Raw genomic sequence first — 27869 nt, forward strand, 5'->3', positions numbered from 1 at the left:
AGGTCGTTGACCTCTTACATATAAGGTATCTATGTACTTGTGATCATGAAGAAGTGTTCTAAATTTGATGTGCATAGTAACTTTGCTAGCATTTGGTCTCACGTTCTTTTCAGTATTATACGCAACTTTTTTTATTCTGTTCATCAATTTATAGCTGTTAATATATTTTATTATGTAACCCGGGTTCCAAATTTATCAGGCAAATCCCTTCATGAATGATTAAAAACATAGTTGAAAGTGATTTGGACATGAAAGAGGTAATTTTAAACATATTTGGAAGTGGTTAGAGGATTGCTTCTTTTCAGTTTTGTGGGGTATTTTAGATGGAGAAGAACAATAGGATTTTTAGGGAGGTAGAGAAAATGAGTGGGGCAATTTGAGAAATAACTAGACCCTGTTCTGTGTTCTGTCTATCTGTCTCTGCATTACTTGGGATAAATTTAGAAACAAGGCCCTGTTTTGTTTGTCTCTGCATTACTTGGGATAAATTTAGAGACGCTGGATATCTATAATTATCATTATATATTATCATCAATACTATAACGGCTCAGAAACATTGTTTGATTAGAAATTTCAGTTATTTTCATCCTGTTTTTAGTAAATTTTCTCTTAAACAATATCATGTATGTGCAAAAACTTAGTAGTATTGTATGTTGAACCGATTGAAGTGTAAGAAGATCAGGTTTCGTTTTCGGGTGGTTAAAAGTTCTTGGTTGGTTGGTTGATTCATATTCCATTGAAAGCTGAGGGAAGGATTGAGAAATAAGGGAGAGAAGTTGTTTGGTGGTTAATGAATTTAGTAGGAATCATTTGAGTTAACTGCCGCAAGGTTTCTTCTTAGTCGCTACTCTTCATTTTATTGGTTTTGTGTGTGGCTTAAAGCGTCATTTTTGGATTAACAACTTCTTTTGCCATGGTTTCGTGGATTTTGATGTTGCATCTTCTTAAATGATGCCAAATTCGTCGTGCTTGCCTTCTAGACTGCCTCTATGTCCAATTTGAACATAGTTTAGTTGTTTAGCATATAGCTTTAATCAATAGGTCAGAGTTTTCAAGCTTTCCTCTATGTCCAATTTGAACATAGTAAAATCGTCGGGCAAACATGAACTGTGTTTGATGATTAAATTAGAGATTCAAACCGTCACCCTCATTTTCATTGTATTAAAACGTGTAACAATGCTTAGAACTCAAAACGAGTTATTGCAATGAAAAACGAATTCAAAAGAACAATTACTGTCATGATTTAGTCTATGATTGACCACTTCATTAAACAATACAATGTGAGTTTGACCTGCCTTTGGTTCTACTTTCTTCTGTTCTCAATGAGCCATTTGGCTCACACCATGAGACACCTATTCAGTCCTATGATATGAATATAAAAGTGTGCAGTTTCGCTTCCCTCTTCCATATTGAATTACAGGTAGAGAAAACTAGCCACTCGAAGCTGAAATTTTACCTCAGCCATCAATAGGTTTAGCCAGGGCGTTTATAACACGACCTAAATAAGCCTCGCTTACTGGTATCTAAGCAATTCTTCCTATTGCTTTGTCCGAACTTCCCTCCTGTATCAGCAAACCATCACCCATTAAAACAACACAAACATTATTTGATTCTAAATTTAGAGCTATGCCTATAGTACACTCTTCAAATTCGACTAATTCACATGCCATTACTTCATCAAGACCATAAATACGAGCAATGTCGTCACCTACTTGAAGTACAATACTTGTATTTCCAATTTTTACTTCTCTATTATATTGCTCAATATGTTCACGGATAATATATATATATATATATATATAATCCATAAATATGTACCAAGAAAGGAAAATACATTAGACAAGCAATTGGGGATAAGAATCCAACTATAATATCTTTGTAGTCCCCTAAAGTGGTAAATGATCTCTATTTATTAGCCCAATAATTGTGGGATAGGGTTAGGAGAAGGGACGGTGAGATCTGAGACGTTGATCGTTGAAAGCGAGTGCCACGTCGACCATCATCAGATCTTTCACAATATTCAGCTACATTTTATTTTTTATTTTTTATTCAAAAATATTCACCCACATTTATTACGTCATATCTTCGGATATTTAATTATATTATTGTTTTTGATTATGTGTAATAGTAATTCCTTCAAATTATTATTTCTATATTAATAGCAACCGACACCAAACGCTTCTTTTGGCTTTACATTTTATGTGAAAACTCTTTTTCCTTTTTAAAAAAATATATTTAAATTAAGAAACGTCATACCGATTAAAGATAATTTCTTCATAACATAAGTAATTTTATGATTTTATGCCAGCCTGATAACTAACTCAATTATTGAAAATATTTTATTATTGATCATAATATTAAAGTATTAAACGTTCACCCTCCACGTGGTTAACTTAAAATTCCATAATAATCTTACTAATAATATACGGAGAATTAAAATAATTTATTTATTCGAATAAAATTACCAAAAAGATAATTTAGCATCAACCTTTTATGAAAAGTGAGATTTCCTTTTAATTTATTAATAATTTTAAATATAATTTAAGCATCAACCTTTTATGAAAAGTGGGTTTTTTTAAAAATTAATTAATAATTTTAAATATAGTTAGTAAAATTAGGGCCACCGAAAATAGAATTAAATGCAGTAGGTGACCCCCTCCCATAATGTTTGATTTATTTAGAAAAAAAAAATTAATTAAATGGGTGGGCAGGATTTTTAATACTATGAGCACGTGAAACCCACGGACTTTTTATTTATTAATTTATTAATTTATTATTTGTTTTTGTGGATATAAATCCACGTAATTTCACCCACCGACACCTTATTTTCTTTCGTGCTCATAATTTTAATATTAATTTACCCACCTTTATTTTCTTTATAATTTCATATTTCTAATATTTTTATTAATTTAGTTATTTATAAATTTACGTTATACAATTTACTTCAATTTCCAAAGTCTATTTAATTTCTTAATTATAAAAGGTTTTTAATTTTAATAAATTAGTATTGTTAATTAGGTAATTTAAACAAAATACCAATTTTAGCATTCAACGTGTAATGACAGATCATCACCATAATTAAATATAATACTATGGATTAAATACCCAAAATCATCCTTAATTAAATTTATAACTTATAATAGGTAATTTAACCTATTTTAAGCAACATTTAAATTCAAGTTGAAATTTATTAAGGTTTAAGAATTATTTATTCAATATAAAATTTATTTCTATTTTTTAAATTTTGTATCTAATTTTTTGCTTAATTATTAAACCTAAAATTTAATTTTAGAAATATATTAAACATAAAATCTAAAAATTAAAATGTATTAAATACTTTTTAAAATATTAAAATATATATATAAATTTATAAAATAGAGTCAGTAATTTATATTTGATTGTTTGATGACGTGATAATCCGTTAACGTGGATCAAGTAAAACTACTGGCAGTGATGCGCGTGGGCGGCAGCTTGGGTGCACGTGATGCGTAGGGCCCACAGAGCAGAGTCTTCTCGCGTGGAACCCGCCACGTGTGTGGAATCACGTGATGATGATTTAGAAGACGCTTGCGTGGCACCGTTACGGAGGGTGGGTTTTGCCGACGTCACCAATTTAATCGATTGGACTTCGCGCCAACTCCGTATCCCACGAGTCGACCTCCCATATCGCCGCTGTCTGGTGTGCCCTTGGCGCCACCAATATTTAATTTAATATTTTCACTTTTATCTTTCCACGTCGGAAATTATTTCATTTTAGTCCTTTTTTTTTTAATACATTTTTATTATCTCATTTTTAATTAATAAGAAATAATAAAATTGAACCTCCGACCATCTCTTCAAACTGACTTCTAGTAGATATTGTCTATTTTGTCCTATTATGTATTTCTGTCAATCTCATAATTTTAAAACGCATCTTATATAAAGCAAATCTAGCCCTACTTTTACCAGTGTCTCGCACCGTTCGGTGACTAGCTCTTATACCATTTATTATAAATGAAATCAGATTCAGATATCGAGTGGTGTGTTAGGGAGGACGCTGGCCCCCAAGAGGTAAATTGCGAGATTCCACATTGGTTGAAGAGGAGAACGAAACATTTCTTTCACTAACAGACACGTTTTAAAATTATGAGATTGACAGCGAATCAAAACAAACAATAATTACTAGGGTAAGTTTGAGCTGTTACACATAATAAATATTTAAAAAAAAAATATAAATACTAAAAGATATATAATATACACTAAATTTCAGGTCCTCCCAACAAATTTTCTTGGGAGTCCAAAAATTGTCGGATTTTTTTTTTTTTTTTTTTTTTTTTTTTTTGTACCGACACTTATTTATATCGTCGGCAAGGATGTTACCGTTGACCGTTATTAAAAACCGGTCGGCGTTCTATAATCCTAACTTCATTATTTTATTATTTTATTTTATTCTCTTCATCTCTCCACTGCTAGCTAGTCCATTCCTTTTTTCTTCTTTGTTTTCCTTCGCGTTTAATCTGTTCACCGCCGCACCATCCTCGGAGCCACCGTGGTTGTCGGCGCGTGTGCATGGCGGTAAAGATTCTGCGGCGGAGATAGCCTGAACTCCCTCCATATTTAATGCTAGGGTTCTTGGTTGTCAACCCAATCTTCATAAGTTTTTTCATATTAATCTCAACTTATGCATGCTTCTTCGTATATTACTCGAGTTTTATGTTCGTTTTAATATCATAATTTTGTCTTAATTATGTTATTTTGATTTCTAGGGTCACCGATAAGAAACGGACTCTATGGGTCACCGTTTTTCGCATGGATCAATTAAAGAAAGAATCTTATAACGCTCGAGGCTCCGTGTCATAGTTCTTAGACAATTCTTTCGATGAAGTACATATTCAAAGAGAAATGTTATGTTCTTACATTACCACGTTCACAATTTTTTTTTTGTCAGGTAACTTGCTTGACATCTTGTTTTTTTTAATATTTTTTCTGACATTTTTCCGCGTTTGAAAAACATATATCTCAAGCTCACCGCTATCAGATATTGTTTCTTTAGATTTTTCCTTTCAGACTTCCCCTCAAGATTTGAAAATGCGTGTATTATGAATAGAATCTAGCTCTACTTCAACCAGTGTCTTGTACTATCCAATGATTGATTCTAATACTATTTGTAACTACTCAAGCCCACCACTAACATATGTTATCTGTTTTGACCCGTTACATATCGTCATCAGCCTCACAGTTTTAAAACGTGTCTACTAGGGAGATATTTCCACACCCTTATAAGAAATATTTTGTTTCCCTCTCCAACCCGACATAGGATTTCACAATGTCCAAACACACCACTAGCATACACGTTTTAAAATCGTGAGACTGATGACAGTACATAATAGGCCAAAACAGTGGACTTGAACGACAAGAGCAATTGTTAAGAATGAGAAATAGAATTGGGATCGAAGGTATGATATTCATATAAGTTTTAAATATGATACAAGCTAGCAATTAATACCTACTAACAACCAAAATATAAATTAATTAAATATTGAAAATAAAATAAAATATACTATAAATCAAAATATAAAGAGAAAAATATTAATATATAATATCTAAGATATATTACATAAATAATATATTCTCTAAGTATTATATCTCAACCGTAATGATATCATTTAATCACGAGATATTGGTTAATCATGGGTTTAATAGTGATTAGGACTTAATTAAATTTAGATTTAAAATAATGGGTAATAGTTTTCATTATTTAAAAATAAAAATAAAATAAAAGGAAGTTGGAAATTAAATTAAATTAAATTAAATTAAATAAGAATAATTGGATTGTGATATGTGCACGTATCAAAGACTAAACTAGTTCCATAACATTAAAGTAATACCTAATTTAGAATATGGTACCAATTCTACTTCCAAACGTAACATTAATTTCAGTTCAAGACCATATTTTAATTTCCTCCTAATTCTTGGTACCACCAAATTAGGACTAAACCATACCCGTCACGGAACTAATTCTATTGCCAAACACGCTATAATAGTCGGGTTACAAATTAACACTAATTATTAACGAACTTAATAATTTTGTCAAACATTAGCCCGACTGGAGCCTAATTGAACAACCGTAGTCATTTAGCTAGGTGGGTGGTCGTTGATCCAAATTTCGAACTGTTTGGAACAGGGTAAGTTTGTCGGGCAAGGTCGTTGGCTGTTGAGTTGCACTTCCGATGGGTGAGGAGGAAATTCTTAACCAATCTAACTTACTTCAATTGCTCTAGAGATGGATACCTTCAGTTCCAGGGTTGTTGTACTCGGAAATTAGGTCAAACAATATTGAGACAATAAATTCTCGAATACATACAATAGGGCTCGTAATGATCTTTGAAGAGATCACGAGGTACTGATAGTAAGAGAGAGAAGCATATTTACCTCGTTCAAGAATAATTCTAACCCTCGTTTTTCCCAAACGAGATTTCTCATTTGCTGAGCTTCGGAACCTTAAAGAACTAGTTTGCGTGGTTTGACCTCCTCGACTTTGACTCTCCCGTGGCTTGGTCAACGGTGCAATCTATGGTGCCTCAAAGCCATCCCGCCCTCTTTCGCAACTAGATCGAGGACCCCATCTCTCTCGAGATAAAGCCCTTATTAATTTAGTAAAGTCAAAACTAAAAAACGAGAAATTAACCCGGTGCGATATTAAAATTATTATTAAAACAAAAAATTTCCATCTCAACAATAATTTATATATTTTTAAAAACTTTAAAAAGAATAATATTTATTAAAATATTTTGACTTTTCTCATTAAAGGGGACAATCAGGTTCGTTTGATTGCTTCGGATAACATATTCAGCTTTTGGAAGCGAAACTATGACGGCGGTCGGTGGCATTGATTGGAAGCGACGGCCCCACTGTTGTCGGATGCCCATTTATTTCAAAATTAAATAAAATATTATATTATATATATATACATATATATATATATATATATATATATATAATTTAATTGAAAACTATATATTATAAGAAATAAATCTGCACGATTTGGAATAAATAAGATATATATATATATTTATGGGGAAATCGCGTTGGTATAATAAGTGAGTGAGATGGGCAATAATGATTCCCTCAATCAATTAATAAATACCTTATAACTAAAATATATACTATAGTTTTTATTTATTGATTTATTAATTGTTTAAATTTGAGATTAAAAAATTATTATTTTTATCCGATTTTCAATTTCATCGAATTAAATTTGGGATAAAATCTAGTAATTTCTAATATTTATTTAATTCCATTAATATACAAATTAACAAAAGAAAAATTAATTTTAATGCTTTTTAATTCAAAATTTAAATTAAAAATGGATATAATTTGACAAATTTAGACAATACAAATTGGCGAATTTAGTAATATATTTATGATAAATAAATAAATAAATTTCCAATTTTCATTCCCGAGAAAGAAAAAAAAAGTGGGTTAAAAGGGTATAAATGTAATTGTAAAGTGTAACACTATAGTTGAATCACAATTTACATGGTTGGGATAATTTTGACTAAAATAGGAGCGGATGTAGGCGAACATTTCTCATTTGGATTCAATTTTTATTTTATTTAATATTTAATTTCTTTTTTAAGCCACTTTCTCGGCTGGTTTGCGAACTTGAAAAGCGATCAAACTATCGCATGCTTTACCACAAACCCGTCTCTCTCGATGCTTTTGATCGTATAAAAATTTAAATAAACCAGAAATGGTCCTCTCCCACCGGCGAATCGACGACCACGACGGAGCTTGACGGACAGGTACTCAAAATTGTGGCTCAATTTCGACTTTCAACATGAAATTGCTCCAAAATGGGGTCGCCGTCGAGCCACTTCCAGTTAATTGCGGCCGGACTGTGTTGGTGGGCATGAAATTGGACTCTCATAGTAGAGAGTTGTTGACTTGGGCTTTGGTTAAGGTCGCTCAGCCTGGTGACCTTGTGATCGCTCTTCATGTTCTTGGTAACGATGGTGAGTTCAGGGTTTGAATTCTTGATGTGGGTAGGTGGGATTTTCGAGTTTTGTTGCATATTTTAGTGATTTTGATCGATTTTGTGAAATGGGTTCTGTAGAAATTGTGAATCAAGATGGGAAATCTTCGCTTCTTTCTCTTGTAAAAGCGTTTGATTCTGTGTTGGCTGTTTATGAAGGCTTCTGTAACTTGAAGCAGGTTTAATGTTCTTCCCATTTTGTCGATGCTAATTGATATCTCTTTGAATTTGATTTCTAATTTGGGGGTTCTCTTTCGAAACAATTTGGAATCGTTTTTTTGGTAGGTGGATCTGAAGCTCAAAATCTGCAGAGGAGCATCGGCAAGGAAGATCTTAGTTCGTGAAGCGAAATCGTATCGTGCTACGAACGTGATTGTTGGGACTGCTCGTAAGCTTCACAAAATCCGTTCATCGACTTCCGTTGCCAAATACTGCGCCAGAAAGTTACCCAAGGATTTTTGGGTACTCGCTGTTCATAATGGGAAGGTGATGTTCGAACGAGAGGGCTGTTCAGTGGCGGCCATAGGCGACTGCCAAGGTATCATGGGTGTTCTTCATTTGATGTCTTTGTGTTCTTCTGTTGAGTTTTGATTTATGCAAAATTTTCAGGAAAAGATGAACAACGCCAGAGCAATTTGCTCTGTGCAGTTTATGGATCGTCTGGTAGCCCTCACAAAGTTCAAAGGGGTGAGAGTTTTGCTTCTCTGTTGGCGAGGGACGGCGGTACTCTGGGAATTGGTAAGGATTCTGTCCAGGGATTAGCCAAAGCCATAATTGTCGGTACCGGTAAACAGAACTGCTCGATTTGTGGATCGGAGTCGACTTCTGTGGAGCAATCTGCTGATATATCCTCTGGTGATGGAGATAAACATGATGAATCTTTGGCTATAGTTCCAGTACATAATGTTGAGGTAGCGTTAAGCTCGATTACTAATTTGATTAAGCAATTGCCTGAAGTGAAACCCGGTTGGCCTCTGCTTCGACATGTCGATCAGTCAGGTCAATCGGATCGACAACGTTCTTCCGATCGATCGATGGCTAAGAAAATCTCTGTAGTTCAATGGGCAATGAGGTTGCCTAGCCGATCTCCGCCTTACCCTGCTGCTTTGGATTATAAAACTAATACCTCTGATCAATATTTGGGTCTTGATGGGGAAAATGGAGCTATGGTTCTTGTGGGTTCGGAACCAGTGACATCTCTGCTCTCCCCGGAGTCTTGTTCGGAAACCTCACCGAAAGAATTGGAAGGTTTTCACGAGAAATACTCGTCGACTTGTAGATTGTTTACTTATCATGAACTCGTTACAGCGACATCGAATTTCTTACCTGGTATGTCTTGTTTCTTCCATGACTTGTAAATTTCGTGTTGTCTTCTAACGATTAGATCCTTATTTTTTCAGAAAATTTGATTGGGAAAGGAGGAAGCAGCCAAGTTTACAGAGGTTGTCTTCCTGATGGCAAGGAGGTTGCTGTGAAGATCTTGAAGCCATCAGAAGACGTTCTAAAGGAGTTCGTAGTCGAAATCGAGACCGTTACCTCCTTAAGCCATAAGAACATCATATCCCTTTTGGGATTTTGCTTTGAAAATAGCAAGTTCTTGTTGGTTTATGATTTTCTCTCAAGAGGAAGTCTTGAAGAAATCCTTCACGGTACTCGTAAGTCCTAACTCTGTTTTTTTCGTCTCGAGAACTAGCAACCGTCCCCTGCTAAAGCGTTACTATCCATGAATTTTATGTTAGTTGAACTAGGAAATGGAAAGAATCCAAATGCATTTGGTTGGAATGAAAGATTCAAGGTAGCTGTTGGTGTAGCTGAGGCGTTGGATTATCTCCACGACGATGCTCAGCATGTGATCCATAGGGATGTTAAATCGTCGAACGTTTTGTTATCTGATGATTTCGAACCGCAGGTGATGTACTAGTAGACATGATTCTATATGTACTAAGCTTCTAGATTGATACTCATTATATCTGTTTTCGTAATTCAGTTATCAGATTTCGGGCTCGCTAAACAGGCATCGAACTCGTCGCACGTAACGTGTACAGACGTTGCAGGAACCTTCGGGTTTGTATCTCTAAATCTTCTGAAGTGTTTTGGTCTGTGATGTAATTTTTTGTTTAAATGTTACTGCTCTTTGTTGCAGTTACCTAGCTCCTGAGTATTTCATGTATGGCAAGGTAAATGACAAGATCGATGTCTATGCTTATGGCGTGGTACTCCTCGAACTTCTTTCCGGGAGAAAACCGATAAGCACCGAGTATCCGAAAGGCCAAGAAAGCTTGGTCATGTGGGTATGTCTTCTGAACTCGTAGAACTCGATCGTTGCTGAATTAGTTATGGACGTTTTCCATTCTCAAATGAAAATCATATCATCCAGGCAAAGCCAATTTTAATCGACGGGAAGGTATCTCAATTACTCGATCCTAGCTTGGGAGGTAACTACGACGAGGACGAGATGGAGCGTGTAATTCTTGCAGCGAGCCTTTGTATCAGACGCGCCCCACGAGCTAGGCCTCCAATGAGCCTTGTAAGTTGATAAAAGAAATCGATTTGTTCTCATGTCTCGAAACTCGACGATGAATTTATGCGTGGTTCGATTCGATTACAGGTTGTAAAACTTCTCCAAGGTGATGTAGATGTAACCAAATGGTCAAGGCAACAGATGAATGGTGTAGGGGATTGTAACACTGTAGATGATGAAGTATGTCCACGATCCGATATCCAATCACATCTCAACGTTGCGCTGCTCGACGTCGACGATGACTCGCTCTCCTTGAGCAGCGTCGAACAGAGTATCTCATTGGAGGAGTATTTGCAAGGCAGATGGAGCCGTTCGTCGAGTTTCGACTAAGATGCGCCGAACCGCAACCCGGGTAGCTTGAGGAGTGACATCAATTCGGTATATTCATGGGTTGAATGGGTGAAGGATGAGAGGATGTTTGTGATGTGCCCTCCTCCCTCCATTTCAGGCTCCTTTTGGTTGATTATCATAACAGATTATGAACATAAACTTCATTAAACATTGGTAATAATAAAAGAGCACAGCAGTTTTGTTTCAAGTAAACGACATGAGTTCTACAAAATAAAGTCGTCTCGGTCACAATTGAGGTGATCTAGCTTGTTCGATATGAGTTCTTTCCGTCTTTTTGAAGACTATTTGTTTATACAAAGACAGGTTGATCCAAGCGTATACGCCATTGATATCAAATATCTAAATCAGTTGAACTATGTTCAAATTTAAGATAGAGAACGTCGATTATTGTAAGAGATCTATTAGGGTACGGGAGAAGTCATAAAGTTGGGGTTGATAGCGACGTACATTTGGTTAAAGTGAGTATGTGTGGTGAAGCATTATTGAGTATGAGACACAAGAAGGGGAGGGGCCCGACTGAGGAGGTCGGTGCGCCATGTTTTTTCTTCCCCACCGACGCAAATTAATTCGTCTTTTTTTTTTTTTTCCTGTCAAAGTTGTAATAAATGATGTCTAAATAATATAGTTTTGAAAAAATATATATATATATATGTATTTTTATTTTTGGGAGAAAATAGAATTTATTATTATTATTATTAGTGGGGTTATTCCTTTTGCAAGAAGCTGAGGAGTTGGGTGTGAGGAGTGGACAGTGGACAGACAACAAAAGGACGACTTCGATAAACCTAATAAAGTCTTGGTTCCATTATTTTTAAGTTGTAATGTCGGTGTCACAATCATATATTCTATTCAAAATATATACACTAAACTTGGATCTTCATATATATATATATATATATACATATATATATATATATATATATATATATATATATGGGCTTTTGGGCTTTAAGTGGATTAGCCCTATCAATTCACTTCGAGCCATTCTTTGATTGGATCTGATCGGACTGAAAATGGGGTTCTCTGTAGATTCTACTGCACTCAAATGGAGATGTTTATTTACTCTGCACGACTTGTCTCAATAGGAGTGGAGAACTGTTGTTTAAATGGAGAATGGAAAAGGAAGTGGGAAGATATTTTTTTCATGTTTAGGGATCATATATTCACCACGATCCATACTAGATCTGACCAACTGCCCATCTTACTTTCTCTACGTTCTTGATAGGCCATCTTTGTCTCAGTAGAGTCTTTCAGTGGCATGTTTTGGTCATATTCCCTATTAATTAGAAAAAGTGAGCCACCGGTTCAAGTATAAGATACTATCATTACCGCCTGGACAATTAGACATCCAACCCGTAATCGCAACGACCCTCAAGAGCGGAGCTCTACCAACTGAGCTATATCCCCCCGAGCCAAGTGGGGTCTAGACTCCAGATCTGCCAACTCAAAATATTGCAGCTGCGGTTAGATTTACTCCAAGTTTGTTGTGTGACTAAAGTAGCTCCTATTTTTTAATCGGGCAAGATGAGATGGTATTTATTAGCCGGTGAAATTGGGTATCTTTCAAATCTTATTATACCCTTGCCCAATATAACGACATGTTCGAAACTTGACCCATAACTCTTCGTGTCGAGAAAGGGGTGTAAGCCCACCTCAAAATGACCCTCACTTGGCTTGTGTTCATTCTCAAAACCGCCTTCTTAATGTCCACCACATCTATATTCTATGTTATATTTCCTTTTGACTCTTGGAAATTTCCAGGAACATGTGCCTAGCTAACATCTCCCCCAACACTTTTCAACTAAATTACGAACGCCAACGTAGTAGGTGTTAGTAATCATTTCGAATTAGAATGAGTTCAGAGATAACTTTTTAAAAACGTTCGATTAGATCATACTCGAAGCATTTAGTTCATGTCACTTTTAGTAGATACCGACACAAATTTGAACTTAACCAAAAATTTCAATCCCTCGTCGTGTCTATTACTCGTCCATGAAATTCGATCATTATTTGTCAAAGTCGACCAAAATATCTCCAAATTTTGTATAAATTCTCAACTCGATAACCAATGGACAATATTAGAGCTGACCATTGACTTTCCAATAGGATGAAGACTTGTACGGTAACGTTGACAACGACAGTAGAAACTTCTAGCAAATTTCCCCAATACCCATTGATTTTTAAAATTCTCCCTTTGATTTGCCTATAAAATCTGCACCCGGCGGCTAACCCAATAACCCAATAACCATGGCTCTTCCTATTAGCTCAAACGACTTGCTCAGGATCTTCAACAGGCTCGACAAGAACAAGGATGGCCTCATTTGCGTACAGGAGCTCAAGTGGCTCCTAGACACCATTGGCATCCAATTGACCATGGAGGAGTTGGAGTCGTTTCTCGAGAAACCGAGCCTTGACTTCGATGAGTTCTTGTTCTTTTACGAGTCCATATCGAAGCAAAATAAAGGCGAGTGCAAGGGTGGGTTGGTTGATGAGCATGGAGATGAAGAGGAAGATGTGGAGATTGTATATATGGCTTTTAAAGTGTTTGATGTGAACGGTGATGGCTTCATTTCTTGCGAGGAGCTCGAAAACGTGCTGTCGAGACTTGAGCTTTGGGATGCAAATAGAAGCGAGGTTGATTGTAGAAGCATGATTCGAGCTTATGACACCAATTTGGATGGGAAGCTGGATTTTGAGGAGTTTATGAATATGATGTTGTTCACAAACTAGTTCTTGTTTTAATTTGATCTCGATTCGATTAGTTAGAAAATATAAAGGTTTGCTCCGTTAATTTTGATCTGATGAGTAAGATGAATTTTTTAATAAAGAAATTTATTTTTAGTAAAAGTGAAGAAAATGAAATTTTAATAAATTTAGAATGCTGACGTCAATATGACAAAAAAAAATTAATTGGCACACCAAACTCTCACAAATGTAATAATATAGTGATAATAATAATAAATTGATCGTGGGCTTGACGTGGGCTTCGTGGACGTGGGATGGGCCGGCCGAGGATACTGGGCTGTGGTGCATCTTGCTGGATCATGGGCTTGATGTGGGCTTCCTGGACGTGGGAGTTGGGCCGGCCGAAGATACTGGGCTGTGGTGCTCTTGCTGGATCACGGACTTGATGTGGGCTTCGTGGACGTTGGAGTTGGGCCGGCCTAAGATACTGGGCTGTGGTGCTTCTTGCTGGATCATGGGCTTGACGTGGGCTTCCTGGACGTGGGAGTTGGGCCGGCTGAGGATACTCGCTAAGCCGCGAATCTGATTGGGCTTCATGCATGCATCTGGGCTAGCTCTGGACCGTGGGCTGCGTCTGGCATGGATTTCTAGTTCGTGGGTTGAGTTCTTCGTATGGCTGGCCCGCTGCTTAGGTAACACTGGGTTTCGAATCAGGGTTCAACCCGACCCGAGTTCTCTTCCTCTTGGTAAAGAATCAATTCATTACAAAATTGACCATACACTAACATAACATATTAAAAGTCAATGCTTCAATTGTCGTTGAATATATATACACAATTATTAAAACGGACATTTCGAAAGAAAACTATACATTCACATGGTATTTAGTAACTACTTGTAAACTATCTGCGATTTCAATGAATTTAGGAGGTACACGCTGCTTTTGGCCATGGGGGAAACTCTAGCTATGCATTAAGAACCTAAATTACAAACTTCATCCTATTCCTTTTCAGATTACACTTTCATAAACCGTCAACGTTGTTCAACTTATCTCCCACAAAATAACGATTTTCAGAACTGCTTAACCCAGCTGAATGGAGCTGTTTTCGCCGCTTTATTAGATGCGTTGCAGTTTTTCGATCGTCTTGGGCATCCCCAGAATCAGGCTGTGCACAACAGAAATTTTTACTTCACCATAAAATATGTGGGATCGAGAAAACAAATCAATGTCTTATAGAGCAAAGCTTTAATGGACTTTGACCGTAAGTTATAAGGGCTTTTGGGAATAAATCGTGTTTCTCAACTTTAAATTCAGTAATGAACAATCAGGCCGAAGAGGGAGCTGGTTGGACGATAAATGATGCAAGAGCTTTTGACTGAGCCTAGCATCCAAAATGGTTGGTATATTAACAATCGAAACTGTCACCATTTATAAAGTTTCTTTGGGAAACTATTATGAAGGCTAGATTTTAACTGACCGTGCAAGTATACTAGACAGATCGATCGTGTCAGGACAAGGAATGCAGTGTAAATACTAGTATAAATACAAAATGATGAACCAGGCAAAATCACTGTACCTTAATGGCCAATGCTCTGTCAAAGCTCTCTATAGCACTATCAGGTTCCCCAAAGTTTAACTGTGCTCTACCAAGAGTGATCCACGCCTGATTGTATTCAAAATCAAAAGAGACAAGAAATCAGTTGAGAAACTAACAAATGAGTCTAGCTTCTTCACATTTACTGAACATAGGTCAACAGCACGATGAATGAGGAAATTTTAAATGTTTAAAGTTCTCGGCAAATCAGCTCAAGAAGGAAAGGTCGTCGGCTAGAAAATTGTTTACTGCTTACTAGAGACATCCAAAGCAAAACAAGCTTATCTTGGATGGGAAATCCAAGAAAGGTATTAAAACATTGAATCTATAAGTGTGTGTAAACTTCCCATAATAGAGCAATGTGTCATTGGTCTGCGAGAGAAATAGATCTAAATGGTTCTATCCAACTATATGGATCCAATGAATACCAGACTCAAGTTCCCAACAGAAAATAGGCAATTAAATGGATAGAATCCCCCAAGACAAAACACATGGAAGACGAAAAAGAAGGCCCGATGTTTTCAAAGATAGAGTAAAAGGTGTAGCAGGAAATATTAATATTGTACTGACAGTCTAAGAGTTAGTTGTACCTCAGCCCATGACGGATCTAAGTCAGTAGCTCCTGCAATGTAGAATTCAGAAATAGATATTTCAACTTCAAGGGCATGAAGATTTGATGTTATTTTAATAATAGATTTAAATGGAATACTCAAATATAGGCCATCATATAAAATAAATAAAACAAAAAAAAAATGTGGAAAAGCAAGTTCCTTACAACAACAAAAAAGAATAACAAAAGGTATGGCTTAATCACCCAGATCATAAACAAAATGTCATTTTATGAGGTATCTTATTCTGATCATTTTATGAGGTAACTTGTGGGAGAGAGGGGAAGCTCTAGAATTCTTCCCTTGACATTGTACTTCATTAATCAATAAACCCAGTTCATATCACCATGCATATACCCTATAGACCGATCACGGATCACCTAAGTCATTTCAATATAGAGCTTACCGACCAATATGAAAAATCTTAGACAATGGAAACAGTAAAAGGTAATTGAAAGCAACATACTGGTTGCTGCCTTCAAAGCACCCCAAGCTTCCCCAATCTCAAGTAGAACTTGTGACTTTTGTTCATGTAAAACTGCATTTTCAGGCATCAAGGTAAGAGCAGTCTCCCATTTTCCCAGAGCTTCCCGTAATTTCCCATTCTGAAAAAAGAAAAAGCACATGGCCTTGGAGTATAATCAAAATATTTAACATCCAAATGTCAATGCATGAGGACAATTTCTATAACTGCAACATAAACGAAGGATAACCGACAGGCTTCATTTTTAAGTCGATTCTCCTAGTAAAAACCAACCCAAAGGTTCGTGAGCAAGCCCATATTTGAATAGAAATGAACCAAACAGTCAGTATGATCCGAAGCAAATAGTAATATTTCAATGCCAAATAGTCACTATGATCTGAATCATCTAGATACATGTTCAACTGGAAACATTCTTGTTCGACAAAAGATTTCGTAATAAACCTCTGGTATAATACAACGCATTCAAATATACAAATGGCTTCTCGACTTCTCCTTAGACGTACCTTCTACCTTCTTTCTTATAATAGTTCGAGTGCAAATACCATAACTTCAAGTGAAAATTCGTGAGAATGAAAACCATTGCATCATTGCATGTGTTAAAGTATAAAAATAAATACAAATGCATACGGAAATGGAAATGGAAATAAGTAAGCTTTTCAAAGACGTGTTTCCCTCGCCCATTACCTAATTTTGGGAGGAAAGTGTGTCACTAATGTGCCATATTTGTGCCTTTTTTCATTCTTCGATAAATGATTTACATCTGTATCAATATCTCATATATTGTAAACCATTCAAATCACGGAAGGCAAATAAAAGTACCAGTTACCGCAAACATAAAATAAACACCATAATTTACTCATTTAACAGCTGCAAACGGTTTCTTCCCAAAACAAATCCTCTGCAAATGGTCCTTCAGAGGTGTGGTTCCATATACTGGAATCATAATTTGCACCGTAAACCAAGGGTTCATTTGCTATTAGGTTTGTTTTATTGTTTCAGTGTGTTAGTAATAAGCAAATCAAAAGGCTTCTCCCGAGATAGAGGATCAAGATGTCAAGTATGCAAGAAATTTCAATTCAAACCAATGCAAGATCCAAAATTAGTCATTGTTTTCAAAGTGATACACAAATTTCTCTTCCCTAGATAGCCGCCTCCCTGTTTCAACAGTATCCTATAGCTTTGGGCTGATGATGTTCCGAACAAATTGTTCGTGAAGATTTTCTGTTGTTGCATTGCAAGAAACAACGCATACGATTGGGAGATGTTTTCTCGAATATTACCAGTGTGATTCATAAATGAAAACTCGGTGACCACACACCAGCAAGGTTTTTGCAGCGCAATTATTTTCTCTTCAATTCAACTCAGGAAGTTATCATTCTCTCCGATAAAACATTTCAAATTTAAAATTCAAAATTAGATACTGTTCTTAAGTACAATTGAGAACAGAAAGTAGTAGCTAAACAATTTTCCAACGGAAATGCCATAACAAATTCAGGTCAAATTTGTTGAAGGAAAACACACGCACCTCGGCAAGCGTATTGCCTTGATCCCGAAATGATTCCGCGAGACGCTTGAGGTCTGAAGACGAACTTTCTGAAGCTCCATCCTCTCTCCGGTCTACCGCCTTAACGTCTATTTCATTATCTTGGCGATTAACCCTACCATCTTCTTCCACCTCGCCAGAAACCTCAAAAGGAAGATTTGAACGGCTTGAAATTGCCGTGAAAGATCGCTTCTTACTATTGCCCTTGTTCTTCCATGTGAGCTTCATCGTCTTCTCGAACCCTCGATCGAACAGGGTAAAGTACACAGAGCTTTTTCGTATTCGGAACGACGGGCAGGTTCTCGGTCAATTTCAGAGCCCGATCCGGACTAATACTCCGGGTCGGATCTAAATTCATGGGCTATTTACCCACAAGCCCATTCTATTAGTTTCAAGAGAAGCCTCCCCAAATTTTGTACGGATTAATTTTTAAAACTTTAATATAATCTTTACAAACAATATATATATATATATATATATATATATATATATATATATATATAATATAATGTAAAAATCAAATTTTAATATTATAAAATAATATTAAAGTTTTAATGTCATTTGAAATTAAATATTACCCTTGAATATAAATAATAATATTTACAATAAACTCTAAAATTCATAATTTTGAATTTATTAACAAAAAAAAATACAAAAATTACAAGACAAATAAATAAATAAATATATATATATATATAATATGCTATATTGAAAGTGATTAAGGAAACACCAACGAACCTTGCCGAACATTAACAATAAATATGAATTGTGGAACATTATAATGTAAAACCAACCCGAATGCCTATCGAAATTCCTTTACCATAATTACTCGGGAACACATTCAATTTCCTTTTTCATATCTTGTTATTATTATTATTATTATATAATGTCTGTTTTTTTCATTTACGTTTTAATTTTAAAATTTTAAAAATAATTTATTCGATTGCTTCATTTTAAAAATTACGATTTAGCTTCTCTAAAAGAAAGAAAACACAAAATGAAGAACGATCAAGTAGTGGCGGAGATCGTCGAGTAAGTTGGCTTGAGATTATAAATGTGTTAATAGGACAATTTGGTTTAAAGCTTTATTTACTATCTCTATCAAAAAAAAAATTATCAAAATTTTATATTATTATTGATGTATTTTAACTAATAATTGTGTAGGATCAAAATTTTATATAAATAAATAATTTTTTAATTTATATAATATTAAATTATAGTTCATCATATATATCATAATAACTGTGGAAGCTGAGGGGAAGTTTAGATTTTGACTTTACAAGTTGTCAAAATAAATGACTTCCATTGCCGAAGCTGCGAAGCTTCCCGGAAACCTTGCTCCTAACTTTTATAAGCACAACCCTTTCTTCCTTACAGTTCATATCCTCAACGAAACTCAGCCAGATTCCGATGGCTCCGACTACTGCCCCACGTAACAAACCGGTCAAATTTCCGGCCACCGCCGTCTCAAGTTTGAAGCCGCGGAAGGTTGCCACTGTAATTCCGGCAAGAAGAAAGTTGGTGATGACGATGATGTACTACTCTATAAGGGACTTCCTTAAATCCCTCCTCCGTCCCTCGCCGCCGGGAACTGTATTAAGATTTTGATTTCCGTTTTGTTTTGGTGGGTGGGTTTTGCTCTGTTTCATGTCGGAAAAACAGAGCATTTTATGTTTTGGCTTGTTCTTAACAAATTACATATATATAATTAAATAAAGCTTTGATTTGTTCTTGTTCCGTGGTGTGTGCGAAACTATGACTGTTATTTTCCGGAGATTGGGGTTTATATGGGGCATTGTTCAAACTGATTAAAACAGAGTATCCGACAGCTCTGCCGGAGAAAAACTAGCTACCGACACCGTTACGACCGGTTTTTCTTTTGAATTTTATTTAATAAATCAAATATGTATTAAAAAAAACCGGTTCGGTTTATTATTATTTCTAACATTCTCAACTTTAAATAATAATTTAAAATTACCAAAGTAGTTAATACTAATTAACCTTAAATTGTCTCTAATTCAATTACCTGTGAATTAATTATGCAATAATGCAAGTTATTTTAAACTAATTAACCATAGTTATTTTTCTTTATTATTATTATTATTATTATAGATAGACCAAAATTTCGCCTAAAAAGCTATTTAAAGGGTTAAATTACATTTTTACCCTTGGATTTGGAAAATATTTTAAACCAACCCAAAATTTCAAATTGATTGAGTTGATAACCCAAACAATTCAAATATAGTTCACAGTCCAACCCAACTCATCTTTATTTTTTAATCGGGTTGTTTTTTTTTTTAATTATACTTATCCACGATATATGTTACGTTAATAACTAGAATCTCATAAAACTCAAATATTAAACATTTATAAGTCGCCCGGTATCATTAATATCAATTACAAATTCTAATAATCTTAAGTGTAGGATTGAATTGTAACCCTATTTTCGAGCTAATTGGATTGACCTGTGAAAACAAAAGTCAACTTATCAATTATATTTAATTTTTTATTTTTTAAAAATTAAACCCTACCTAAACCAATTTTTTATAGCTGACTTTTACCAACTTCCACATATTAGGCGAGCCCAATAGAAAGCTGACATGTGGCATAGTGGAAATTTAAATAATTTCTCATGTCCAAGCAAAGGGAACACAGTGAGCGTGTGACTGCTGAGTGACTCACCAACCCTGACACCCGTACAGCTCAGCGTTGTTTCTCACATATTTCCAGCTCAGCTTTTATTTTTCATTAAAGTTTTAAAGAAAAAAAATTCAAGACGGACCTACAGATTGACGGCTGTGATTGGCCCGCAGCTGCATATCTTTGCCATTGAATATTTATAGTCTATATTTTAAGGTGCTTAATTTTAATCTTTGTATTTGTGTAAAATCTTTAAATATTTTTTAAAAAATAAGTTTAAACTAATTTTGAGATTTATAAAAAAAAATATGTGTAAACTAAATTAAGATATTTAAAATTATATGAATTGAGACACTATTAAAATTATATTTTGTTGAAAAATAAAATAAAAAAATTTAAAAAATTATTTTTTGTTTAATAAATTTAAAATAATTAAAATGTGAGCAACGACCTCATGCTAAATTAATAAAAATAAATTTAAATATTTTGCACTAGATTTAAAAAATATAACTTTTTAAAATGTTCCCTTATATATATATATTAAAAAAAGTCAAATATGATAATAATAATAATAATTAAAAGAAGCCGGGAAGAAACTACATAGAAGCTTCCAGGAAGTAAGAAATAATATATAAGAAACCAACATGAACAAATCTTCAATCGTGTTCCTCGGACTCTGAAACCCCGACCAATCACCGGCAAAATTCCGATGGCAATTCCGACAGCAGAGTACATACCAGGGGTGGGTTCTGAAAAGTTTCCGGCGAGCATAATTGCCGGATCAAAACCGGCCTTGGTGAGACCCATCGGAGAGTCACCGGCGGTGGCGGAATTGGGCAACCGGACGGTTCAAAAGAAATCTGTGATTCCCAAGAAGAGGAGGTTAGTGAAGACAATGATGTACCACGCCATGAAGAACTTTATCAAATCCGTCTTTCGTCGGAAGCCGTCTGCCGGAGCTCCACCGTAGACCCAAGTTCAGCTCAGACGATCATATGGCCGTTTTAAGGTTCTGACAGATGTCCGATTGCCGTTTAAGACATGTTTTTGTTTGTGTTCCTCTGTTTTAGTATATAGTGAGAAAGAAAAAAAGTTATTATTCATTGTTTATTTAAAATTTCCTTTTTGAAATCGTGATGCATATTAAAATTATTAAAAAATGGATTTTATTTTATTTTAATCATTTTTTTTAATAGATTTTGTGGGGATCTGATGACTAAATACGGAATCTTCCAAAAGTAGTCCCGCCGCATTTCTGTCCCCCCTTTAACAACTCACTAATTAATTATTTTTCCTAATGAAATATATATATATATATATATATATTTCATAACACGTAACAAGATCATTTTTTTAAGAAAACCGATCCCGATCGACTCTCCTTTTGTCAAGACCTAAATCGAAGCTTCCAAAATTGGATGATGAAAGTCACATCTCGGCTAATTTTGAGAAAACCTAAAGCAAAGGTATGAGAGCTTGTACTCAAAATCGATAATATCATACCATTATAAAAAGTTGTATATACTATTTTAGAGAGTCGTGTTGGTGTATCATCGTCTCATTAGGCCCCAAAAATGGGGCCTCACCAACCATAAGAATTATCGTTTAAGTGGGTTCAAAAATATCCGGCGATAATGACCTCAGAGTGAGGCCCACTGATGCAGTCACGATGACGTCAAATTGAAATTATTTTATTACACGATGAAAAGTATTTACAAATTAAGATAAAGTTGGGATCCAGTTTCTTAATCGGAATTATTTTTAATTTAAGATTTAGCTAAATTTGCAACACGTGGCAGGCCCACGTGGACCCTACCAGATTAGGTCCCAGATTCCACGTGACGACACACACGTTCATCTTCACAAACAGCGGCATTACAGTGTGGACCCTACAAATATCCCCGACATAGTGGGTGTAGACAGTTTTTTCACATGCACATTGATCCAACCACTTCAATATACATATATTTTCCATACATATTATATTATATATATATTTTAGTTATATGAAAAATATAAATGAGTTAATTTTAAAATTCTAAGTAAATTTGTTTAATTGTTATGTTATTAAAATTATTTTAGTATAAAACTATATATATGTATGTTCACAATTTCCGCAAAATAATATTTTTATTTCGTAGTTAATTATGATTAATTAACTTTAGAAAAATTAATATTTTTTAGTTAATTTTATTTTTACAAAATCAAATTATTAAAATAGTTTTAATTTAATCAAATTATTAAAAATTAATATTTTTTTTTAGTTAGCTTTAGGGGCAGAAGATTGGGCCATAAATCATTATGAAATGGGCTCCAACGGAGGAGCTAACCTCAACACAGGCCCATTTTATAAGCCCACTTTCATTTCAAACAGCAAATCAGCCGACCAATACCTTTTCAGACAGACCTACAAATTAAATAAAATAATAATTAAAAGAAAAAAACAGCATAAAGTTAAAATTAAGTTGTTTCTTAGTATTTCATTAAAGACAGCACTTTTTTTTCTTCCTTAAAACAAAAAAGCAGTTGTTGGTCGTAGAAGGAGCCATTATATAACCGTTGTGCAACGGTTTTCATCGGCGGCAATCAAATTCAAATTAAAGCTTCCACTTTTCCACGACCTTTCTCTTTATATCTTCAACCTTCCTTCTAAAATCAAACCCCCTTCTCCAATTCTGTTCCAATTGAATCAAACCCATATCTCAAAATGGGATCTTGCATTAGCAAATGCAAACCCAAGGCCATCAAACCGCCGCCGCCTCTTTTTGATTTCAACAATATTGTTCAAGACAAGCTGGTTGTAATTCCCCAACCACCGCCGTTGGCTGTCGCCGTCACTTCCGCCGCCGCACCTTCTCTCTCTCTCAGTAACAAAATCTCTCCTTATCCTCCTTCCCCTTCTCCCTCCTCTTCCTCCACTTGTCTCTCTTCCACTACAACTACCACGACAACCAACAGCTCTTTCTCAACCGCCTCTTCCCGTTCCCCAATTCTCTCACATGACTACTTCTGGTCGCCTTACAATCAAAACCCTCACGTCCTTCGGATCAATTCCCTTAAAGCTTCCGCCTTTTCGCCTCCGTTCAACCCGGTTTCCCCCGTGGTTCGACAGCGCATACGTCACCCGTCTCCCCAAAGGGTATCGAGATCGACATCGACATCGACACCCCAAAAGAGAGTTCGACAGGCTTCCCCATCGCCGGTTCGGCAGAAGAGCTTCAGGAAGGAGGTTCAACGGCCTCTGTCTCCGTCGCCAAGTAGACGGTTAAGCGGAGAGAAATGCCGGGTGGCAACCGGTCTTATCACCGGAGGGTCGGTGAAGACAATTGGTCGTAAAAGCCGATCGCCGGCGAGGGGTTGTGAGATGAAGAAGGAAAGAATTACTTGCATTCATAGGATCAGTTCAAAGATTGATGAAGCTGCGGCGAGGGAGGCGGTGTTGAATGAGGGAGATTTAGATTCGGCGGCGGTGATGGAGGACATTGATAATCCGTTAATCTCGTTGGATTGCTTTATATTTCTATAGAGATTGGAATTATATACATATACAAATGCTTTCATAGCTTGAGTTTGCTGAATTTGATTTTGTCTTTTTGCTGTTGTTGTGGAATGATCACCTAGATCATAATTTGTTTAGCTTCCTAATATTTTATGGGAAATGTTAGGTTTGTAGAAAATTTCAACTTTCTTCTCCCCATTCTTTTGATCGGTGGAAGAAGAACATATATAGATCACGGTTTGATCTCTCATTTTCTGTTGTAAGTTGTCGTGATAAATAGGTTCATATATTTTGTATGCATTATCATTTATTTTGATTCATAACTCTCATTTATTTGGTTCATAATTCTCATTTTGATACTTGAATCAGCATTAATATTGCTTTTGATTCATATATGAGAATTAGTATTGCTATGCCTGTATAAATGTTTGTCTAGTATCGTTTTGAGACGTGAAATCATTGTCATTTTGTATTTGTCTTGAGGCAATTGAGATAACTTTGTAAGAGAGACTTTGTAGTTTGAGAGTGTAAGAGATACAACTATAAACACTTTGGTTATAGTGGTTGACTATCACCCATGGTGGATGTAGAGGAATTTCTTATCTCCGAACCACGTAAATCTTTGTCTCTTTGTTTAATTTCTGTTTGTGGGTGTGTGAGTACGATCGATCTTGCTTCCACTTCCACTACAACAATTGGGTATCAAAACATTTTGGTTGTGGCATTTGGGTAACGGTGTATAAATTTCATCTCCCGTGGTGGATATGCTACAAAATTCGAGCCTTTAAGCTATCGCCTACAGAATTATTTAAACTCGTACTAGAGAAATCCTCGGTTAGTAAAATCAATCATAAATATAATTACTCGGTTAGTGATGACATTTTTAACACTTTTAACCGTTACAACCACAAGAATTGAAAAGCTAACTGGTTAAGGTTTCTTTGTTCCAAAAGATCTATACCCTCAAGTTTTTTTTTTTTGCTTCTACTTGTTTCGACATTTTTTGATTGTGGGTCACATCCGACCTTTATATTATTGTTTGTATTCAATGAAAGGTTTGAAAACATACCGATTATGATCAGAGTGAAAGCCTTGACGTCTCGGATGAAACCTTCTCCCCCGTGTCTTCCATCTCCTTTGAAGTTCTCAGGACAATCGCAGGTATAGTTTCCTATTGTGTTAATACACTTGTTTTTGTACTTGCAATTATTCAGCCTCTCATCCTTGCATTCATCTATGTCTACAAAAGTTCCCAAATTCATTAGCATCATAATTTACATTAAATTTTTTTCTCCCTATCTCGAAAAACAATAATGTTAGGATCGCATAACAACACACACTCGATCCGGATGAAAGCAAAAAATAAGAGAAAAAAAATGAAAAGAGTAATATTGACTTAGAAAATGGAGAGAGTAGTGATATATATATATATATATATATATATATATATATATATATATATATATATAATTTAGTTTATTATAAAATTTACGGATTATATATAACTAATAATTTTTTACTACATAGTTGTTTACCATATGTTTACGGTACCATTTACCATATATAGTTTTACTATGTGTAACAATCAAATAAGCAATTGAGTAAGCTATATACAAGCAGTAATCTCAGTAACCCAATAAATGTGAAGTAGAGTTAACAAATGATCACGTGTCCATGGTACTAGGCATAGATTAGCCTAAATGAGATAGAGGATCTCCGTTCAAACAAGGAATGAGAAATTCTCCCCATTAACTAGCTAGAGACATGATTATTTTCCTCTTCCGGATCTAATCTGACAAAGAATTTCGTAAAGATGAGAATTGAAATAAGAGACAGTGACAGAGAAACTAGAATTCCGTGCATATCCCTACTCTTACCTCGACAACCTCGAGGTAGATATGGATTCCCCTCGAACCCATTCAAGCACTCGCAACGAAATTCCGATCCATCATCGGAGAAGCTACCATTCCTTACACTGTTTGGTCCACACACAAAATTTGTGTCGTTTCCAATAGCCCAACCACCAACAACCTCAACTTCCACATCATCGAAGCTGGTAATATAGTTGGAAGAAAACTGAAACCCCTCATCTGCCACCACAAAAGCATACCCACAAGGATTGAAATCCATTGCATCCGTGTGATTCAAGAGGCTACCTACACTCAAAATCAAATCCCTCAACCCACGTGGAATCTCCAACTGACAGCACCCATTGCCAACGCATGCCCCGTCAGCTATCTTACTGTCGTTTAAACACATCGAAACACACCCACTTACATACGCACTCCCGTCTAGCACCCCGCCGATTAAACCGAACGTATTGCAGCCGACAGCGATGAACTTGTTTCTCTCATAAGCGATTGGGAAGATTGGCTTGGTCGGGGAGCAAAGGACCATCGACATGCTTGTAGCAATCCCGCACTATGGGCTGCATCATGTGTAGCTCACCGCTGATTGAGATATTAGTAACGCTGATGTTGGTGTCTTTTAGAAACGCCTTTGGAGGGTTGGTTGTGTTTGGTGCATGTAATTAAGAATGTTTCATTCAAATAACACCCTTTTCTCACGCCGAATGGATATGGGATTTGCATGTCGCCGCACCACTCGTCGCAGTCCGGCAAGGCTTGAGAAGCTATGGTGGCCGCCGCGGTTGTCGTTGTTTCTAGGCTTTCAATTTTAAAAGTCGTCTACTAGGAAAAAGTTTTCACACCCTCTCCAAACAATGACGAATCTTACAATTGTGGACTTGGACTGTTACCAATGGTAATCGAGCCAATTACTGGGTGGTGTGCCAACGAAGACGTTGACCCCCCAAAGGAGGTGGATTATGAGATCCCGTCGACTGGAGAGAGGAACGAAATATTCTGTGAAAATCTCTACTGCGAGACTGTGTTTTAAAATTGTGAGGAAAAATCTGAGGTGGGATGGACAAATTCTAACTTCTAACTACACATTTAATATAATTTTAGTCAATTAAACTATATTCAAGTTGATTATTAATTAGAGTATGATATTTAAAATCTCAAAAAAGTAAAGAAAAATTGAGACTAAACCCTAAAGAATTAATCATTTCGATTCATGGACTTTTTCCGGTCAACAAATATCGAGATGCACAAAGTCAACTTATAAAAGAAAGATTTCGTTTGACCTAAACCCTAAACCCTAAATCCTAAACAAACATCGAGATGCACAAAGTCAACTTATAAAAGAAAGATTTCGTTTGAATCAAACAAAAAGTAGAGTATTGGTAAGAACAAGTTGTCCTATTTTATTACTAGACATAGTTGAGAGAAGCTGATATGAACCTTGAAGGTAAGCGTAGGTGCCAATTGTTTTATTATATTTCAATTTGTTTCATTTTCAATGACCTATTGGTTTGAATAATTAGATGTCAAATTCTTCGTCTCGACAGCTTCTCTCCTCCAGTTGTATAATTATTCTCGACTCTACTTATTATTATTATTATAAAAACGGCTCACTATCAAAATCAAAGGAGCTAAGCAATCTAACGAAGCTGCGGGATGTAAAAATGCATTAGTAGGGAAACATTCTGCCTCAAAGGGAAGCACCCGTACGAGCAGTGGTGGACAAAACAGAAGCGAGAATATCAACTTAAGTCACACAAATATTAATAAGAATCCAATGCCTCGAGAACCTAAGGGCCAAAATGCTAAGGACATTCCATCCTGCGCAAGCATCTAATAATTAGGAATGCGACGTGGCATACCCAAAAACCCTAATAAATGCTTGGAAACGAGGGTTGGACTAATGGATGTTCGAATCAGCGATTCCTCGCTCATATTAGAATCAAAGTCTTAACACATAACTCAGTCCAGCCGAGAAACAAAACTCGACTAAGGACGGGCATTTGAGGCGAGGTAGTCCACAAGGTCCACGAAATTCATCGTACACTCGTTTAAGTCATGTCC

General features: G+C 35.7%; 4 protein-coding genes and 1 pseudogene across 6 annotated transcripts; 3 read left to right on the forward strand and 2 right to left on the reverse strand.

Annotated features, from left to right (window-relative positions):
* The first annotated feature begins 7626 nt into the window (after positions 1-7626).
* On the forward strand, positions 7627-11140 carry LOC111808623 (protein kinase STUNTED). 2 transcript variants are annotated; one of them, XM_023694730.2, is made up of 10 exons: positions 7627-7994; positions 8096-8193; positions 8300-8552; positions 8624-9343; positions 9415-9669; positions 9754-9923; positions 10002-10078; positions 10158-10305; positions 10392-10541; positions 10623-11140. In XM_023694730.2, the coding sequence occupies exons 1-10, from the start codon at positions 7820-7822 to the stop codon at positions 10863-10865; spliced, it is 2289 nt and encodes a 762-aa protein (XP_023550498.2). In that variant the 5' UTR covers positions 7627-7819; the 3' UTR covers positions 10866-11140. The 2 variants fall into 2 exon arrangements, with proteins under 2 accessions (XP_023550498.2, XP_023550499.2); XM_023694731.2 differs by having other exon boundaries at positions 9415-9663.
* Positions 11141-13116: 1976 nt separating this feature from the next.
* Positions 13117-13681, forward strand: LOC111809287 (putative calcium-binding protein CML44). Its single transcript, XM_023695731.2, has one exon. It carries the CDS (start codon positions 13134-13136, stop codon positions 13614-13616), a length of 483 nt encoding a protein of 160 aa, XP_023551499.1. The 5' UTR covers positions 13117-13133; the 3' UTR covers positions 13617-13681.
* A 682-nt stretch (positions 13682-14363) lies between these two features.
* LOC111809408 (Tetratricopeptide repeat (TPR)-like superfamily protein) lies at positions 14364-18106 on the reverse strand. 2 transcript variants are annotated; one of them, XM_023695859.2, is made up of 5 exons: positions 17784-18102; positions 16241-16379; positions 15757-15788; positions 15149-15235; positions 14364-14737 (listed from the first exon to the last, which is right to left on the reverse strand). In XM_023695859.2, the coding sequence occupies exons 1-5, from the start codon at positions 18027-18029 to the stop codon at positions 14594-14596; spliced, it is 648 nt and encodes a 215-aa protein (XP_023551627.2). In that variant the 5' UTR covers positions 18030-18102; the 3' UTR covers positions 14364-14593. The 2 variants fall into 2 exon arrangements, with proteins under 2 accessions (XP_023551627.2, XP_086973284.1); XM_087117158.1 differs by lacking the exon at positions 14364-14737 and adding an exon at positions 14758-14953 and having other exon boundaries at positions 17784-18106.
* A 4981-nt stretch (positions 18107-23087) lies between these two features.
* Positions 23088-24244, forward strand: LOC111808740 (uncharacterized). The gene has a single exon (XM_023694891.2). It carries the CDS (start codon positions 23149-23151, stop codon positions 23965-23967), a length of 819 nt encoding a protein of 272 aa, XP_023550659.2. The 5' UTR covers positions 23088-23148; the 3' UTR covers positions 23968-24244.
* Positions 24245-24288: 44 nt separating this feature from the next.
* On the reverse strand, positions 24289-27740 carry LOC111808741 (wall-associated receptor kinase 2-like; annotated as a pseudogene).
* Between the last annotated feature and the right edge of the window lie 129 nt (positions 27741-27869).

Source organism: Cucurbita pepo, chromosome 13, assembly GCF_057944985.1.
Source record: "Cucurbita pepo subsp. pepo isolate OVF chromosome 13, ASM5794498v1, whole genome shotgun sequence".
NCBI classification, from domain to species: Eukaryota; Viridiplantae; Streptophyta; class Magnoliopsida; order Cucurbitales; family Cucurbitaceae; genus Cucurbita; species Cucurbita pepo.

What these genes read in the sequence shown, in the direction of transcription:
- LOC111809287 (XM_023695731.2), top strand. Translation starts at nt 13,134, where the DNA reads ATGGCTCTTCCTATTAGCTCAAACGACTTGCTCAGGATCTTCAACAGG.
- LOC111809408 (XM_023695859.2), bottom strand. Translation starts at nt 18,029, where the DNA reads ATGAAGCTCACATGGAAGAACAAGGGCAATAGTAAGAAGCGATCTTTC. An exon ending in AAGGCAATACGCTTGCCGAG is followed by an intron (nt 16,380 to 17,783) that starts GTGCGTGTGTTT and finishes TTCTTTTTTCAG; the next exon opens with AATGGGAAATTACGGGAAGC. An exon ending in TGCTTTGAAGGCAGCAACCA is followed by an intron (nt 15,789 to 16,240) that starts GTATGTTGCTTT and finishes TCTACATTGCAG; the next exon opens with GAGCTACTGACTTAGATCCG.
- LOC111808740 (XM_023694891.2), top strand. Translation starts at nt 23,149, where the DNA reads ATGGGATCTTGCATTAGCAAATGCAAACCCAAGGCCATCAAACCGCCG.
- LOC111808623 (XM_023694730.2), top strand. Translation starts at nt 7,820, where the DNA reads ATGAAATTGCTCCAAAATGGGGTCGCCGTCGAGCCACTTCCAGTTAAT. An exon ending in GGCCATAGGCGACTGCCAAG is followed by an intron (nt 8,553 to 8,623) that starts GTATCATGGGTG and finishes CAAAATTTTCAG; the next exon opens with GAAAAGATGAACAACGCCAG. An exon ending in GACATCGAATTTCTTACCTG is followed by an intron (nt 9,344 to 9,414) that starts GTATGTCTTGTT and finishes TTATTTTTTCAG; the next exon opens with AAAATTTGATTGGGAAAGGA.